Source organism: Zeus faber (genome assembly GCF_960531495.2).
Source record: "Zeus faber genome assembly, chromosome: 13".
NCBI classification, from domain to species: Eukaryota; Metazoa; Chordata; class Actinopteri; order Zeiformes; family Zeidae; genus Zeus; species Zeus faber.
This window is the reverse complement of record NC_137198.1, coordinates 16,866,480-16,882,790: the sequence shown is the minus strand read 5'-3', so window position 1 is coordinate 16,882,790 and position 16,311 is coordinate 16,866,480. Positions and strand designations below refer to the sequence as shown.

At 50.5% G+C, this 16,311-nt stretch overlaps 2 protein-coding genes across 2 annotated transcripts in view; one reads left to right on the top strand and one right to left on the bottom strand.

Annotated features, from left to right (window-relative positions):
• LOC307238762 (cysteine-rich motor neuron 1 protein) overlaps nt 1-10,714 on the top strand; it is a 35,795-nt gene extending 25,081 nt beyond the window's left edge. Inside the window, exons 8-15 of the mRNA XM_080011890.1 lie at nt 387-540; nt 3,215-3,336; nt 4,754-4,975; nt 5,640-5,855; nt 7,326-7,547; nt 8,327-8,452; nt 8,949-9,127; nt 9,466-10,714. Of these exons, the coding sequence (XP_079868016.1) occupies nt 387-540; nt 3,215-3,336; nt 4,754-4,975; nt 5,640-5,855; nt 7,326-7,547; nt 8,327-8,452; nt 8,949-9,127; nt 9,466-9,660 (1,436 nt within the window). The 3' untranslated portion in view covers nt 9,661-10,714. The remainder of the gene's footprint in view (nt 1-386; nt 541-3,214; nt 3,337-4,753; nt 4,976-5,639; nt 5,856-7,325; nt 7,548-8,326; nt 8,453-8,948; nt 9,128-9,465) is intronic.
• A 1,880-nt stretch (nt 10,715-12,594) lies between these two features.
• Nucleotides 12,595-16,311, bottom strand: part of eif2ak4 (eukaryotic translation initiation factor 2 alpha kinase 4) — a 29,299-nt gene continuing 25,582 nt past the window's right edge. The window contains exons 37-39 of the mRNA XM_080012763.1: nt 15,896-15,940; nt 14,950-15,065; nt 12,595-13,021 (exon numbers count right to left, since the gene is read on the bottom strand). Coding sequence (XP_079868889.1) covers nt 12,964-13,021; nt 14,950-15,065; nt 15,896-15,940 — 219 coding nt within the window. The 3' untranslated portion in view covers nt 12,595-12,963. The remainder of the gene's footprint in view (nt 13,022-14,949; nt 15,066-15,895; nt 15,941-16,311) is intronic.

Below are 16,311 nucleotides of genomic sequence, written 5' to 3'. Positions count from 1 at the left end.
CCTGAAAGCGGGAACGCAGAGGGTTAACATTTTCACGGGGCCGACTTGCGGGAGCATGAGTCATGTAACATTCTCCGCAGTGATGGATGCTGATCCTGGCGTGCTGTTTCTTGCAGTCTCGCATTCCCAGGGTGGCCGTGCGGCGCTCCGCTTGCTATTGATGAGGGGAAGAGAATCCGACTGCGAGGCTGTGGCTGCGCGGTGCTCGCACGGCCGCGGACACCTTTTTTAATCATCACGGTTAATTTGTGTGCTCGACCGCAGTTTGTCTGGGGTTATCCGTCATCGGGGCGGGGGGCGCTTCTGGGAGCAGACCTCTAAACTACTCATGTGGTTGATGGATTGTCGTGTCCGCGTTCAGCTGACCTCTCCCCCGACTCTTTCAGACGACTCCTGCCCCGATCTTGAGAGATACTGCTCCCTGCAATGCCCGACGGGATATGAGAAGGACGACTTTGGCTGTGAGGTGTGCGAGTGCAGCATCCCCGTGCCCAAGTGCCGACCTCTGACCTGCACTAAAACCTGCCCCTATGGATATGTGTAAGTATACCCCGTGACCTAATGGGGGTTTTATACCCCCGCAGCCCTGCAGCGCTCATTAGTCATCCACGGCTCCGGCGTGATCAAAGGCTCCTGTGGCCGTCGCTGACGTACGGTGCTGATGGATGGGGGAACCGTACACATTGCACTCAAAATGCCAAAGCCGAAACGACTACGTTTGGTTGGAGGCTTCTTTGTGAGTGAGAGCTCCCGTCAAATTAGAGAATTTGTTAAACAAACAGAGGAAGAAAGGATGCTTTCGATTATACGTTGACTTAAAAACACACACATTTTTGATTAATGATTAACAACTTAAATTAATTGAGGCAGCTGCTACTGTTGCCCCTGTGGTCCACGGATGCCGGTGGCAGCAAAGAACAAAGGACCTGCCTCGGTGGCCAATCAAGGCCCCGTGTGTGTGTGTGTGTGTGTGTGTGTGTGTGTGTGTGTGTGTGTGTGTGTGTGTGCAGGCAATTTGCCGTGCGGCCCTCCCTGGGCTTTTGGCCTCCTTTACCTCCACTCCCCTTAATCCCGTTCGACTCAATCAAACATCTGGAAATGGTCTTGACCGGGACTGCAACTCCCCTGGGACCACTTTCATTTCATAAATCATCTTTCCGTCTCAAAACAACGATCAAATACGCATCGCGGACAAAAGCGGCCTTTATTAAATGTATACAGCGGAGATTCTCTCGCTCTGTGGGCCGAGCCGTGGCTTAGGATGGGCCTGGTACGTCTGCGCAGGATGCCGGGGGGATAGAATAGGATCCGATGGTAGAGGAGGAGAGGAGACAGGGAGGATGAGAGGCACCCTGCGGGGGGACGAGGAAGTGGAAGTCCTGACTTCATCACTCATACAGTGAGCAGCAGTCTCAGTCCGAAATCCCTCAGAGGGATCCGTTCTCCAGAGCAGGACCCCTGCATCAAGCTGCACAGCGGGACCCACCGAGGATCCGTCTGTTTACACTGGCGGAATTTATGACATCCGCCTCCGACAGGAGGCGGATGTCTCCTACCTGAGCTGACCCGGCTCTCCTGACTTGGCATGCGGGAACCCGTGCCCGAGCGCCAGTCCCACGCCATGGCCCTAAGTGCTTCCCTGGTTTCCCCCCAACCCCCCAACCCCCCGTCCAGTTCTGCCACTTCCTGCCACTACAGCCACTTCCAAAACAAAGCCTTTGTCTGAGGTTGCGGCACTTGCCGCCTCCGTACTTGTAATGTGAAGTCTTGGCAAAACCCCCAAATGTTTGCAGTGCTCTCCTTGACGGCCCTTATTGACTTCTCAGTTGCCTTTTTGGATGCAGCGCCGTGTGCACGGCCGCACTAGAGAGCTTGTTTAATTTACAGCGCGCAAGGCGACAGAGATTAATAGAGTAATTACTGCGGCCCAACACAAGAGCGCCGCTTGATTAAATAGGTGCCATTAGTTATCTGGGGAGGGAGAGAGGCTGATGGAGTGAGAGAGGATGAAAGAAGCGTGAGGAGGGAAGCAAGGCAGAGTGAGACAAGAAGGGGTTATAGATACAGGCCATTTACCCATCTGGATTATCAGTTTCTCGAGCCTCCAGCCCATCCATGTTTTATGAGACACATAGTTGGATCCGACTGCATGTGTGGCTCCGCTTTGACCCCGAACAGCTCCCGCTATTCATCCTCTGCTGTCCGCTCCGGTGCTGCTTTCACTTATTAGAGTTACTTTCACAATTATTGTCACCGTGTTTAGTCGGTGATTAATTGTCATGCAATATAGTGAGATTAATTTGAATTGATTTAATTGCCTTTTTTTCCCATTTTACCACTTGGTCATAGTATAATCTTATAACAGTGCAATATTACCCATGCACCTTGGAAAGAACAGCCATTTATTTACATTTAACATTGCAACATTAAAACCGGTGTCGACATTTAATTTGCCTCAGTTCAACTAATGAAAATGCACCTAATTCAGTTTATCAGTTTATAATTCAGTCTATTCAGTCATTTAACTTTCATATTTCTAACATTTGCCTAAAATCTCCCGACAGTTTGGATGGAAACATATGATTGTGGAACGTGTAAAATGTCGACATTTTACAAAACGACTACAATTAGACATTATTATACTGTGTTAAAGTAGTAGTAACATGTAGTTAAGTAACTACCTGTTATTAGGTGATAACTGCGACAGCTCTAGTTGTAAAGGCTTTTGAGTCTTTCTGTCTAAGCGGCTCCCGTATTTGTTTTAGTTTCTAGTCGAACCTCTTTTTCTTGCACACCTCAGTCGACTCCTCTCCGCCCCCCCTTGTTCCTCGGCCGCTCCTTTATGACCGACCCAAAAGGCTTTCTGGAACATGAAGGGTCCGAGGCGAGCGAGGTGAATTGAAAGCATCTGAATTGGCTTTAGATTGCTCCCTTTCGGAGACCCGGGCCGGGCACGGTGCGTGCACCACAGGGATCTCACGTGTTGGCCTTTTATCTGGCCCTCTTCAAAGGCATCTAATAATGGGGGTGCGGGGGGAGGCGGGTGGTGGGGAAGCGGGACCATATGCTGACTATACCGAGGCTTGACCACGTGGCTCACGCCGCACCACGCGGGGAGCAGTTCACGGTGCCAGGATCGGGAGGGGGGAGGGAGGGCTCGTTCACCTGCCCGCGTGTGTTTCATTTGTGTCTGGGTGTGTCTGCCACGCCGCAGGAGGAACAAGCACGGCTGCGAGATGTGCCGCTGCGTCAAGTGCCCGCCCTTCACCTGCGACAAGCACTGCAGCGACGGCTACCGGCAGAACCGGAAGGGCTGCTCCGTCTGCATGTGCAAAGGTAAGCGGGCCGCAGAACTCATCTGGACCATGTTAATGCCCCCACTCCCCACCACACACCCCCACCCCCATTACACAACACAGCTCCACCACAGCGAGTGACCAGGCCAAGGCGGGGTTTATATAATGGCTCAGAGCGAGCGGGGGGGGCGAGGGGATGAGGGGATGAGGGGATGAAGGGATGAAGGGATGAAGGGAGTCGGAAAGTGTCTGCACTGCGTTAGCGGCGCTCACTCTCTGCCACATTCTCCGGGAATTAGTTTTGCCGTGACCTCTTCATACCCGGACGCAAAAGACTTTTATGGAAGCCCTGTTTTGATCCGTGTTTTTTTATTCAGCTCCTTCCTGGGTCCGTGCCTCTCGACTCTTAATTAGATTCCCAAAAGCCCCCAAAGTTAAAAGCAACTATGCAGACTGGAGTGATTTCGCCCCGCCACATTTTACATGAAGTGTTTATTTTCCTCTTTTATCTGTTTTATAAATAGTCGGGCTAAAATATACTTGTGGCGGTCAAGCACTGGTGAGGTGTTTAGCGCCGGGGACGCTTCGTCTTCATAAGTGGACGGACGGACGGACACACACGCACGCACGCACGCACGCACGCACCCATGCACGCGCGCGCACACACACACACACACACACACACACACACACACACACACACACACACACACACACACACACACACACACACACACACACACACACCATACCTGCCCCAAATAATCTGTGTTTACCTGATTTTGAAATTCGTGGATAGGTTTCCTGTGGGACTGTTTAAATATTTATCAGTGGGATTTATTTCTGGGAGCTTTCTTCCTTGTGTATTTTTCGAGTGAAATGAAGGAGAAGATGCATGTAAACATGTGCCTGGACTGTGGACATGGGTGCGATTCACTGGCACACTCCTCCTCTAAAGCAACGTGTTCCAGACAGTTCAAAGCAAGCAGACGCCCAGGCCTCCAATAAACACAATGTGCCTCCCAACTCAAATCACAGGACCTCTGGGGTTTTTCGGTCAGGTGACGGGACCCGGAGAGAAATGATTTCACTGTATTTGTTTGCGGCTGAGCCGTAAATAGATTATTGGGGAATAAAATCACCGCAGAGAAGGCCTTGATGACCCTTCCACCAAACGGAGCCGTAACCACTTGCAGAACTCTCTTTTTGAGGCTACTAATGAAATTGGACCCAGGACAATAACATTCAACCATTTTACTGTATATCGTAAATAGTTGTGCTTAATGAAATTTCCACGTCGAATTTACGGGGGTTTCTCGCTGTGAATGCGTTCGGATTTTGCAACTTCACAAAGCCCCTTACACAAGCCTCTAACCATCCAATTAACGTCAGTGCCCTTCATTGTGTGTGTGTGTGTGTGTGTGTGTGTGTGTGTGTGTGTGTGTGTGTGTCGGCAGAGAGTGGACACGTGCCCAGCACCCCCGCCCCGCCCGCCCCCACACCCAGCTACTGCCTCACCTCCAACGGCCACCGCTACGAGGAGGGCGAGAGCTGGCACGATGGCTGCCGCGACTGCTACTGCCAGGCCGGCCGGGAGATGTGTGTGCTCATATCCTGCCCCGTGCCCAGCTGCTCGCATCCGGTGGTGCGGCTCGACCAGTGCTGCCCCTCCTGTGAAGGTAGGGTTTGAATATATATACACACATATACTGTATGTATACTGTGTGTGTGTGTGTGTGTGTGTGTGTGTGTGTGTGTGTGTGTGTGTGTGTGTGTGTGTGTGTGTGTATATATATATATATATAATATTACACACACACACAGACACACACAGACACACACAGACACACACCACCCAGGTCCGTTCGCCTGCCATGAAAGCGCCAGACTCCCCGGCCACTTGCACTCAAGAGACGCTCTCTCTCCGTCTCCGTCTGCTTCTCTAAAAATGGAATGTACGCCGACCCGCGTCCCCTCTTTTTTTTCGTCCTCACGCCCCCTCCGACTCATACTCAGGGATATTTATGGAGGAGTGACTCAGTTAGCTGTTCAAATATTTAAGAGTGAAAGAATGTCTACTGCTTACACACAACTTGTAGTCTGGAGGGCACAACAGGCTAACCCTTTACAGATGTCCACACCCTGCTCTCGGACGGAGAACTGAATTAGTATTTAGAAAAAACAAAACACACCCACGACTTGTGCTCCAACTTCTCGAGGCTCCATTCAGTAGAGGGACTTCTTTCACACGTTGACTTCATCAACCGAGGTCCCGTGTTTACTCTCAACTTCACCAACGCTGTTCGAAAGACACACATTCCGTTCCGCTCGCTCCTCCCGCAGATGAGTCCGGCAGCGGTCAACCAGAGGGCATGGACTTGGTGGTGTGCCGAGCCCCAGGGGGGGAACTCTACGTGGAGGGGGAAACCTGGAACCTGGACGAGTGCACGCGGTGCACCTGCAGGCAGGGGCGCGTCCTGTGCGACACCGAGGTGTGTCCGCCCGCTCTCTGCCAGGCGCCCACGAGGAACAAGGACACCTGCTGCCACGTCTGTCCAGGTAAAAGAGAAAAAAACAAAAGCCGCTGTGCGATGACGACGTTGTAAAACACACACACACACACACACGCGGGGCGGAAAAGAAGGAGTGGCCCGCCGGCCCGGGTGAAGGGTCACAAAGCTGTCTTGGATCAGTTATCAGCATGTGGTTTGCGGGGGGTCTTGACATGTTGCACTGCGCCGGGCAGGTTTTATGTCAGACACATGCGCTCATAAAGAAACCGGCCCAGACCGGTTGTGTTTGCATAGGGTTCCTTCAGGCAGCTGCCCATGTCCGAGGCTCTCGCTCCGCACTAGACCCTCCCCTAGCTGGCTTTCTTACCGCTGGGAAAACTAAGAGTGTCACTCAAAAAGGCTCTCAGTACGACTATTCGCTGTTCCTCTGAATCTCAGACATGAGAAACTGGTGTGCGGGGCCAAAGCGAAAAAACCACACGCATATTTTATTTACGGCTGCACCCAAACACTCATTCGCTCTGGCGTACACTTGCAAACCGCATATCACCAGCACTCCCGAGCGTGAGCCTCACAAATGAGATATGCATGACTGCCCCTGAAAGCCGCTCCTTGGGAAGGCCGGGCCGCCTTATCGCTGCATCTCCCCCCACCCCCCACAAAAGCAGATTGTCAGAGGCTGGCCTTTGATATATGTATGGTCCTGGTCACCAGGAATGTGGGAATAACACACATCTCAGCGACGGGCCCTATGATGATGAGTGCGTACAGTAGTGCCGCGCTCTGTGTACACTTATAACCAGGGCTTTTCGGTCATGGGAAGGCCATTGATCTCAGGGCCTCCGAGGGGCCGATGAGGGCGAGAGATAAAGACCGGAGATTGAACCGGCGGCCGACACATGTTACCAAGTCATCAGCACTACTGTTTATGTTAACATACGGTGCAATGTCTTATCTCCGAATGCAGACCTCGAAAGGACACCCCCCCCCCCCCAAAAAAAACCCGCTCTGGATTAAGATGTTATATCGCAGGGAGAAGTATCGGAGCCGTGTTGGAGGGGCTTTAATTCTTCCTGGACAAAGTTTTCTTCTCTTTCAACCCTCAGAAACGGGGGAAGTGTTACAAGCTCGGGTCGTCTAGTAAGCAGAAGGTTGCTGGTTCGAACCCAGGCTCCTCCTGGTAACGTGCTGAAGTGTCGTTGAGCAAGACACCTAAACCCCTAACTGCTCCCCGGGCACCTCTACATGGCAGCCCACTGCTCCTAGATACGGCAGATAATACGATGGGTAAATGCAGAGAAATTGCAAATTTCCCCGTTGTGGGCCTGATAAGGGTATATGAAATAAAAAAAAGAGCTATCGATCCAAACATAAACTGCCATTTCCCATGAAGTTTTCCACCCATTAAGTAAAAACAGAGATCCGCGATCCGGAGTTGGCGAACAGCTCTAACCCCTTCACCTGAACCTTGAAGCATTTTCACCTCGCTGACCCTGCTTGTGCTGCTCGTCCGCAGAGGATAAGCTGAACCCCTTGCTGCCGGTGAACAACAGCCAGCAGGAGTACTGCATCACCGGCGACGGCGACGTGCTGCTGGCGGGCGACTCCTGGAAGGCCAATGCCTGCACCAGTTGCACCTGCAACAACGGCACCATTCAGTGCTTCTCGCAGCGCTGCCCGGCCGCCCACTGCAGGGTGCCCGTCCTGCGCAAGGGCCAGTGCTGCCCCCACTGTCTCGGTGAGCGGCGCCTCGGAGTGTTTTTGTGAATCAAACATGCATTCAAATCCACCTCCTCCCGCGTATTCTGCAGCGATGTATTCATAGTTTTTTTTTTTCATGCGTGCGGTATGAAGTTGTTTTGTCTCCACTGAAAATGCGTCAAAACCAGCGGTGCCCCCGGAAACAAGGGGCAGCCTGATGATGGGAAAATCGTTAAAACCTTAAAAACACGACACGTCCAAGCAAGGGAGAGGCGATCTGAACGTATGTGTCTATCTGTGCATGTGCGTTACAGCCAGCCACTCTGGCGCTACGTGGGCAAACACGGCCATTGGCGGCAGCATTCCATTGTGACACACGCTGCCGGCGCGGAGTAAAAACATGCCTTCAGCATCCGCACATTCACACGTGTTTCCCGTCTCCCGCTGAATGGAACCACGCCACAGGAAGCCAAAGCTCTATGTCAGCTTTTCCTTTAGGGAGGGGGGCGCGCGGGGGTGATCTCGGCATAGGCCGTCATTGTTCAACACCCCAGATTTGTGGCCGTTTCACCGGGCCTTTGTTATGTCGTTTGCGCCGTGGAAAAAAACAAAACAAAACAAAAAAAAAAACGAAGCCTTTACGTAATGCCTGTAGAGTTAAGAGAACAAAATCTCATAAACACATATTCAAACGGAGACTCATGAGACTCCTGACAATAAGTCTCTGTTACACATGTTTATGTCTGGGCCGTTATTTTATTACATCATTTCCACTAGATGACTGACACGATGTTTTTGGGGGTGTTTTTTTCACAGAGATGACCACGACTTCGCTGCCGGTCGTCGTGTCCACCCGGGTCCCCGAGGCCGGCGTCCCGACCACGGCGGGCAGTGTCCTGTGGGTCACCACGGCGACCGCGCCGCCCGTCGCCGCCGCCACAGGTGACTCCCGTCTCTCCGCGCTTCCCCTCTCCCTCACCCCCCCCCCCCCCCCCCCCCCCCCCCCCAAACACAGCGACTCGGCCTCCCATCCTTCTTCTTCACAATCCCCTCTGTTTGGTCGCCGAGGAATAGCTGCCCACGAAATGTGCTGTTCCTTCGCTGCCAAATCCGCTTGGAGTGTTTACATCGGCGGGGGGGCGCCACGGTGGAAAGTTTAAAGAATGAGCGAAATGTATACCGACGCGCGCTAAGATGAAACGAGCGTTATAAATGGACGCGGGCCGAACGGTATCGGCACAACCCCGGCGTTAATGTTTCTCTGTGTGACGCATTGGGCCAGGAGATCTGCCAAACACGGAGCGTGGACATAAGCAGAATTTTATTCCTACAACTCAGATGGGACATGCCGTCATGGAAAAATTACGTAATTAAATCATTAACGTGCCGAAATGACGTGTGCCTAAGAGGACGTCTAATCTCGGTACTTTCCCCTCAGACACGCCGGCGTTGGGCGAGAACTACCCCAGCCAGACAGAGATGGCCCTCATCTACCAGTCAGCCGCCTGGATACTGGCGGGTCTCCTCCTCGCCATCATCATCTTCCTCATCGTGGCGCTGCTCGTCAACAAGAAGAAGAAGTGGGTGCAGATGTCCTGCTACAGCGCCCCCAAGAAGGTTAGAGGATGTTCTTATCTTATCTCACTTTTATCCCACCGTGCGCTCACACACACACACACACACAAACACACGCAGAGCCATGTGAGCGCCGTTGATCCCTATTTTTGAGGGAGTTTTCCTATGATCTTTGAGCCCCGGCTAAAATCTTTGCTCAAGTCTTCATAAGGTTGGGATTTCGGGCCGGGCAGAGGAATCTCCCGTAGCCCCCGGCCCCCGCAGCAAGTCGCCATCAAACAGTCAAGCCATGATCAATAGGTGGCCGCCGAGACCTTTCTGATGAAACAGGCCGCGCTCTCAAACCCTTAAACCCTGCTTTGGTTTTTCCCTTCCTCCAGACGGTGATCCTCAAGAAGCACGTCAACAAGAACTCCGTGGTCTACATGGAGCCGTCCAAGGAGAACAAGTTCCAGAATGTGAAGAACGACTGTGGCATCATCAACTTCTCCCCCGAGATGGGCTCCCCCTGCGGCGATAGGATGACCATCCCCAGGGCCAAGCTGGGCATGAGCAACGGCCGGGCGCAGCACTGAAGGAGCCCCCCCGGAAAAACTCCGTGAGACGGACCCACTCCCCTGCGCCGACGACTCCGAGGTGACTTATCGGACAATGCACTTGGGGCCGGGCCGCACCTGTTTCCCATCCTTCCGAGGAACCTCTACGGGAGACAAAACACAGTGACTTCTATTGCCTTTTTTATTTTTTTTTATTTTTTTACCGTGTCCATATCATCATGTTTGGACATTTTTGGGGCGGAGCGCGTTGACGCTGGGAGATTAAAAAAAAAAAAAAAAAAAAAAAAAAAAAAGACGGTGGATGTGTTCCCCGTTGGAACAAGGACACAAAGAGACAAAAGCTGCCCCGCCAGGGACGGCCTTCGACTAGCGCAGCGGTTTATGTTTTCTTACCGTTGCCTCCGCGGGAACTGGATCCAGAACCTTGGACTCACAAGATGTAAATGAAAAGCTTTAGGGCAGGGGTTCTGGCTAGAGGCTGCGTAGAGGGTTTTACGGGCCGCAGGTCTGTGTCAATCTCATTGTTCAAGGAAGCAAAAAAAAAAAAAAAAAAAAGTCCAGTTCCAAATCCATTTCTCCAGTTGGATCAAATGGGGCATTTATCTCCAGAGGTCATCAGACTCTGACAGACCCAAACCCTCCGATTTAGAATGTGTGCTTTCCAATCTTAGCTGTTTTTGTATATTTTTACAGTGTTTGTAATAGTTGTAGTGTTATCCTTGGCCACCTCCTTGCTTTTTATTATGGGTGTCTCTACAGTGGCCAGAAAGATACTTTTGGAATACGCCAGTCTAAACACCCCCCCCCCCCCACACTTCTTTCTGTGCGGTTAAGAAACTCTTCCCAACGGCAAAAGTAGCTTCTTACCTTCACGCGACCTGTCATTCCATTCACGCAACACTCGGCGCAGTCCACCAAGGTGAAATATGCGACCTGCATTTCTTTTGGTAATTCTCTGTTAAGACAATGACCTCCACCTAATCCGACCGCGTCTCTCTTCCGGGATGAAACCAGTCGCATCGGTTAACCTCAGAGCGGCTTGACCTGACTTGACGCGAGGGGCTGATTGATATTCATCCAGCGAAGTGGGGGGGGGGGGAAAAAAAATTCTTGAGGAGGAGGAGGAGGAGGAGGGGGAGGAATGACATCAACTCCTCTAAACCCGTGAGGAATGCGGACGATTGCAAAGCCCCCGCTTCTCACGACTTCGTTTTCAGCTGCGCGCGGAGCCGTTTGAAAGAAAGAAGCCACACTTTCATAGCCTTATTTTAGTTTTTTTTTATTTTTTATTTGTTGTTATCTCGTTTTTCCCATATATTAACTTATACGCTAGTCCATATCGAGAAATGTAAGACGAAAAAAAATAATATATTCTCTCATTACCCAGATCAACAGATCGTATGTATTGTACAGCATACAGTTGTCAATGATTTTTATCCGCTCCGTTATTTAGCGCCTAGTAAATTATGTGAAGCGGGGTCATGAAGTCGGTAAAAAGTGTAAATAAAGGTACACGTTACAACATCGGAGCATGTGAGAGACATAGCACTTTTATTAGGGGCCAGCGTTTGTTCGTCTTTTTTTTTTTTTTTCTTTTCGTTTGTTTGCGGGTTGTGGTTTATTTTATTATTATAATTTTTTTGCTTTTAGAACGCCCACTTCATAACTCCCTAGGGGAATAAAAGCTCTAATGGGGAGGTGATTTGTTTGTGAAGTTTAAACCACTCAAAGAGTCTCGCCCACCTGAGGTGAGGCGGCGTTTCCGGAAATAAAGCCGGGGCGGGGCGGGCGGCGTTTCACAGTCCCCCGTTTCTCCAGTCCACCGCCAGCTTCCTCAATACAAAGACTCATTTCAACGCCAAATGTTTGGCTGGAGACCAATCACAACGCGAAGATCTCAGTAGATTTGTGTCCGTTTCCGTGGCAACGGCGTGCTTTAAAATGCAAGAGACGACTTGGTTAAAAAGCTCGCACGGTTCTTTGTACTTCTGTGTTAAAAAAAAACAAAAACAAAGACAAAAAAAAAAAGGTTTAGTTTAAATTAGCGGGACGAAGAGTATCTTATTTATTTTTTCACATAGCTTTATTTATTAATACTAAACTATAGCTTGAAAGTTTCCTTTTTCTTTTTGAAAAAAAAAAAAAAAAATGAACTTTGGTAGCCAAAGCTGCTGTACATTTTAGATTATTTGTAAAACCATTTACCATTTCTGTCGGCTATATTCTGTACAAGCTTTATTTATTTCACTGTTGCCAACCCTGTACATATGTTTCCTAAGACTGTAACATTTACACCTATTTTGAAAAAATAAAATAAAATGTGTGATACAAGGTGGACTCGTGGGTTGGGTGGGGGAGGGTTAACTTCACTTCTATCTCCCCGTCCTGTGATGGTTGTGAATTATGTGTGGGGGACACGGCCATGAAAACGTAGTTTGTCTTGAGCCTCGGCCATTTTAAGTGGTATATTTTAACTATACTAGTAGACAGGACAGCAACTTCTTACATATTTTTTCGTCTGCCCGCTGGGACGTCTGGACTTGTCCGTCTGCAGCTTTTCCCCATAAACTTCAAGGTGAGCGGGCGTTTCCTCAAGGCGCAGAAGAGTTGAGCGGAAGGTCGTTCTCCCAGCCACTGATGAAGGGGAATATCGTGCTACCACGCCCGTTTGAGGCGCAGACACCGTGGAGGCGCTCCGGGTGGTCAAGTTTCACACAACCCAACTTTAATATAATAAAGAAAAATAAAAATCAAGGGTCACATCATCGGGTCTGAATCGAGCGGTAACTCACGCGTCACGGGTATTTATGACAATAAGGATAAGTGCGAGCTTATGAGGTAACGTTCTATATTCAGGAGATAATCCCCCGGGTCTGAAGGGCAATGTTCACGAAAGCACTCACACCCTGAAAACGAAACCAGAAACTTGCAGAATAGGGGGGGGGGGGGATATTTATTTCAGATACTGATCATCACTTTTTTTTTTTTTTTCCAAGAAATGTAAAATACCAACAAAAGCCCTTTGCTTTGTTTCTATTAAGGCAGTCGAGTCCAGTCCAAGAGCACAAAACACTGGGGGGGGGGAAAGGCGCCGCGTCGCTTCACTTGCAACACCGGGTTGTAGAGGTGCAATTCAATATCGTCTGGAACAAAGAGGCCTCTTCGTCCTTTTTCTTTCGTTTGGTGTGTTTCACTCTCCAAAAGGTGGACCGTTGCCTCAGTAACCGTCGCTGTTGCCCGAGGTCTCAGCTCGGCGGTCTCAACGCACGGGCCGGGGCGATGTCGCGGCTCGGGGCCTGGACCGTCATTTCCTCGCGCTTTTCAGAGGAGGACCTTGTAGTAGTCGTCCTTGTAGCTGTAGAGGACCACCATGGCCGCTCTGAGAAACATGGCGACAACCGTTAGTCAGCTTGCACGGATAGGTCACAAAAGCTATCAAGATAACTCGCCTCACTGGCTAAGATAAAGAAATGGCCTCGATCTATACCTTCCGCTTCCTTGGCCTGCGGTCATCGATGCCCCGATGGCGTCATTGAAGGTCAGAGGGACGTTTCAAGGACACACCAGAGGCTTTCCAATTTTCCTTCACATTTTGCCGAGGGTAATGCTTCTATCAAGTATGTTTATTGCCTTTGTCACGCCACGTCAGCCACTTGGGGTAGGTCCCATCACGCATTTTTTCATCTTTTTACTTTTAGTGTATTTAGGAGGTTTTCCTTTCCCTTTTGAGGACTTAGGGCTGAAGGTGGGGGGTTCTTTAAATATCCCATCAGCTTGATGATGCCTAACTCCCTCCCTCCCTCTCGTTTCCGACACCCCACATTGGCCAGATGGAGTCCACATTGGATTGATTTTGTTGGCCCGTCAAGACTTAAACAGCAATGGAGGGTGATTTATTGAGCCCAAGTCCACAGAGGGACTTCCACACAAACCATGTTTCCTGTTGATTTATGCCTGTTGCCGAAACGGTCCAATGACCAACGTCATTAAAATATGAATAATGAGACGTTTCAACAGCAACTGGCACTGAAATTGGCCTACTTATGTCCGTTAACACCTTCATTATTGGTGCTCACCAAAACGTAAGGCGGAGCCTTTGAAATTTTGATGAAGTGGGCCACAGGTTGGGAGTCCCATTTTTAAGCGACACATGGAAGTCTGGAGTGCAGTAGTTTGGTTGAAAGAAAAAGCTCAAAGACCGTGAGGTTTAAGGTCCCGGTGCGGCCGGGCGACCGCTGCTGCTACGGCCTTTGGCCCACTTAACCGGCCTCCACTGGCGGTGCCCCTAGATCCCACGAAAACAAGCAACAGCAAACACACGAAAACACCCCTCCCGCCCCCGAATATCTCCATTGTTAGCCACCATCCATGACGCTCACTTATCAGCTAAGACTTCTCCCCTGAATAGCAAATGAAACGCACGGCACGGGCAGGAAATTAAAACCAACTGCGTCTGCAGAGGCTACCGGGAAGCCGGAGGGAGAGGGCGCCTTTGATTTATTTTGCGGCGATCCCATTCATGAAAGAGAAAATCCGACAAATCCCTCACAAAGTAACTCTGTACGGGCATTTGCTAATGTCATTACACTGCAAGCCCAAACAAAGAGGCTTTGCAAAAAAAAAAAAAAAAAGTGTGCTGCCTGGGAGATTGGGCATATTGACCGCTATTGTCCACAACCGGAGTAACATTGGAACCATAATGACAACCCCCTCCCCACGCCCCCTCCACTGCATCAGCTGGGGTGCTAAGGGCCAGACACCAGAGCACCAAACAAGGCAAATCCTTCCGCAGATTTCCCCTCATGAGATGCATCAGCTGAGGATTTGGTGCGCCAGCAGCCGGGCGTTATCCCTCCAGCGGCTCCTTTTGAAGGTGGAAGAGTGACACTCTCACACCTGGGATTTTGTGGGCTTGGTCAAGAGCTTTGGAGGGGTGGCTGCCCGAAAAAGGAAGTTTGCCTTTCTTTCCAATTAATTTATTTAATTAAATTTATTTATTTTTTAAATTTAATATATTTTTTATTTTTATTTATTTTTTTTTTTAAATGGGAGTCTTAAACGTGGTCCGCCGTTTGACTCGGGGTTTCATGTCAGGCATGTCGTGTCGGCTGTGCCGGGGCTTGAGTGGAGCATTTGGCAGCGAATGGAGGCAAGGACGAGGGGTTTCCCTGACCGCTCCGCAAGGTCACCCTAATGAGATGGAGGATTTAAGCCCCTTCTTGAGATAGGTCTATACTGGGCTGCACTAATGTGCACGGAAAGAGAAGCAGAGTCTCACACTCACACACACACACACACACACACAACCTTTTAACGATTTTGAAATGATGGATCTCCTCGCAGATGGACTTGAGGTAGCGCTGCTTGGGGAGGCGAGAGAGCAGGTGCTTGACGCTGTTGTTGAACTGCTCCTCTCCATCGAACTGAGGGGAAAGGGAACGTGAGAGAGAGAGAGAGAGAGAGCAGGGGAAAGACAAGCCTTCAAAAAGACATTCCAGTACTCCGAATTTGGTACAACTTCATTCTGCCGTGCCAGTGGGTCTCGGTCGTGCAGTCGGGTCTAAGTGGTTCTGGGCACAAGATTAATTTGCATTTTTCTCCATTTACAGGCTGTATACTTTCCCATGCCGAGCTCGGTCCCAGACTGCGGGTCAGACTCGGGGTAATCAACCGTATCTAAAACAGGCGTTTCCTGTTGGCCTGGCCGCGCACATTGTGTATTGTGATGTGTTTCATACACAAAAAGGTGTTTTCCTTGACGTGTGAGCGGCGAGGGGCCGACGGCACAGGGTCCCCCTCGTCCGCTCGCAGCGCGAGGGAGCGTTTGGCTTTTATAACAGCCGCGTGGGTGTGTTTTCCCCCCGCTCCTTTGTGTTTCCTAACGCCGCTTAATTGACGCGCTCCCATTTTTACGGCTCCCTCAGAGGAGTACCGGCCGTGCCGTGTGGGTGTAATTTGGGTCAGCGGAAAGGAATGCGAACATTAACACCTTTTTTCAGGGTGTATTGGGTCGTATTTGGTGTTTGTTTCTCGCCGTCCGCGCACGTGAGGCGAGCGCACAGGGGTCATGGGGGCGGCCTTTGTCTCAGGTTCAGGAAGCGGTGGAACGCAGCAGGGGTGTTCCCTCGCTCCCAGCCTGTCAGGAAGGAGACGGGATCCCCTCTTCCTGTTATGGACACTGGGCATGGCCCAGTCTTCGTCTTCCCCTTCCTCTCCCCCCTCCTTTTCTGTGATTGGCCAATAAGAGACCCACCTCCAGAGCCAGGAAGTTGAGTAGCGTCTCCTTCTGTAGGTCCACCTGTAGAATTGGTGGGGAGACACACAAAGCAACACTTATCTTACGCTATCACACACACACACACACACACACACACACACACACACACACACACACACACACACACACACACACACACACACACACACACACACACACACACACACACACACACACACACACACACACACACACACACCACCCCCCCCCCCCCCCGCAGGATTCTAGTTTGAGCGACCACAGACTTTTTAAAGACATTGGTTGAACCATTGGTCAACAATGGTTTCAGCAAAATTTAAGACCAATTTTGCATCAGCAAACTGATCACAGGAAACCTCTACCCAAGACGTTCCCAGATTTTTTTTTTGGCATACGTTCTACATTCATCATCA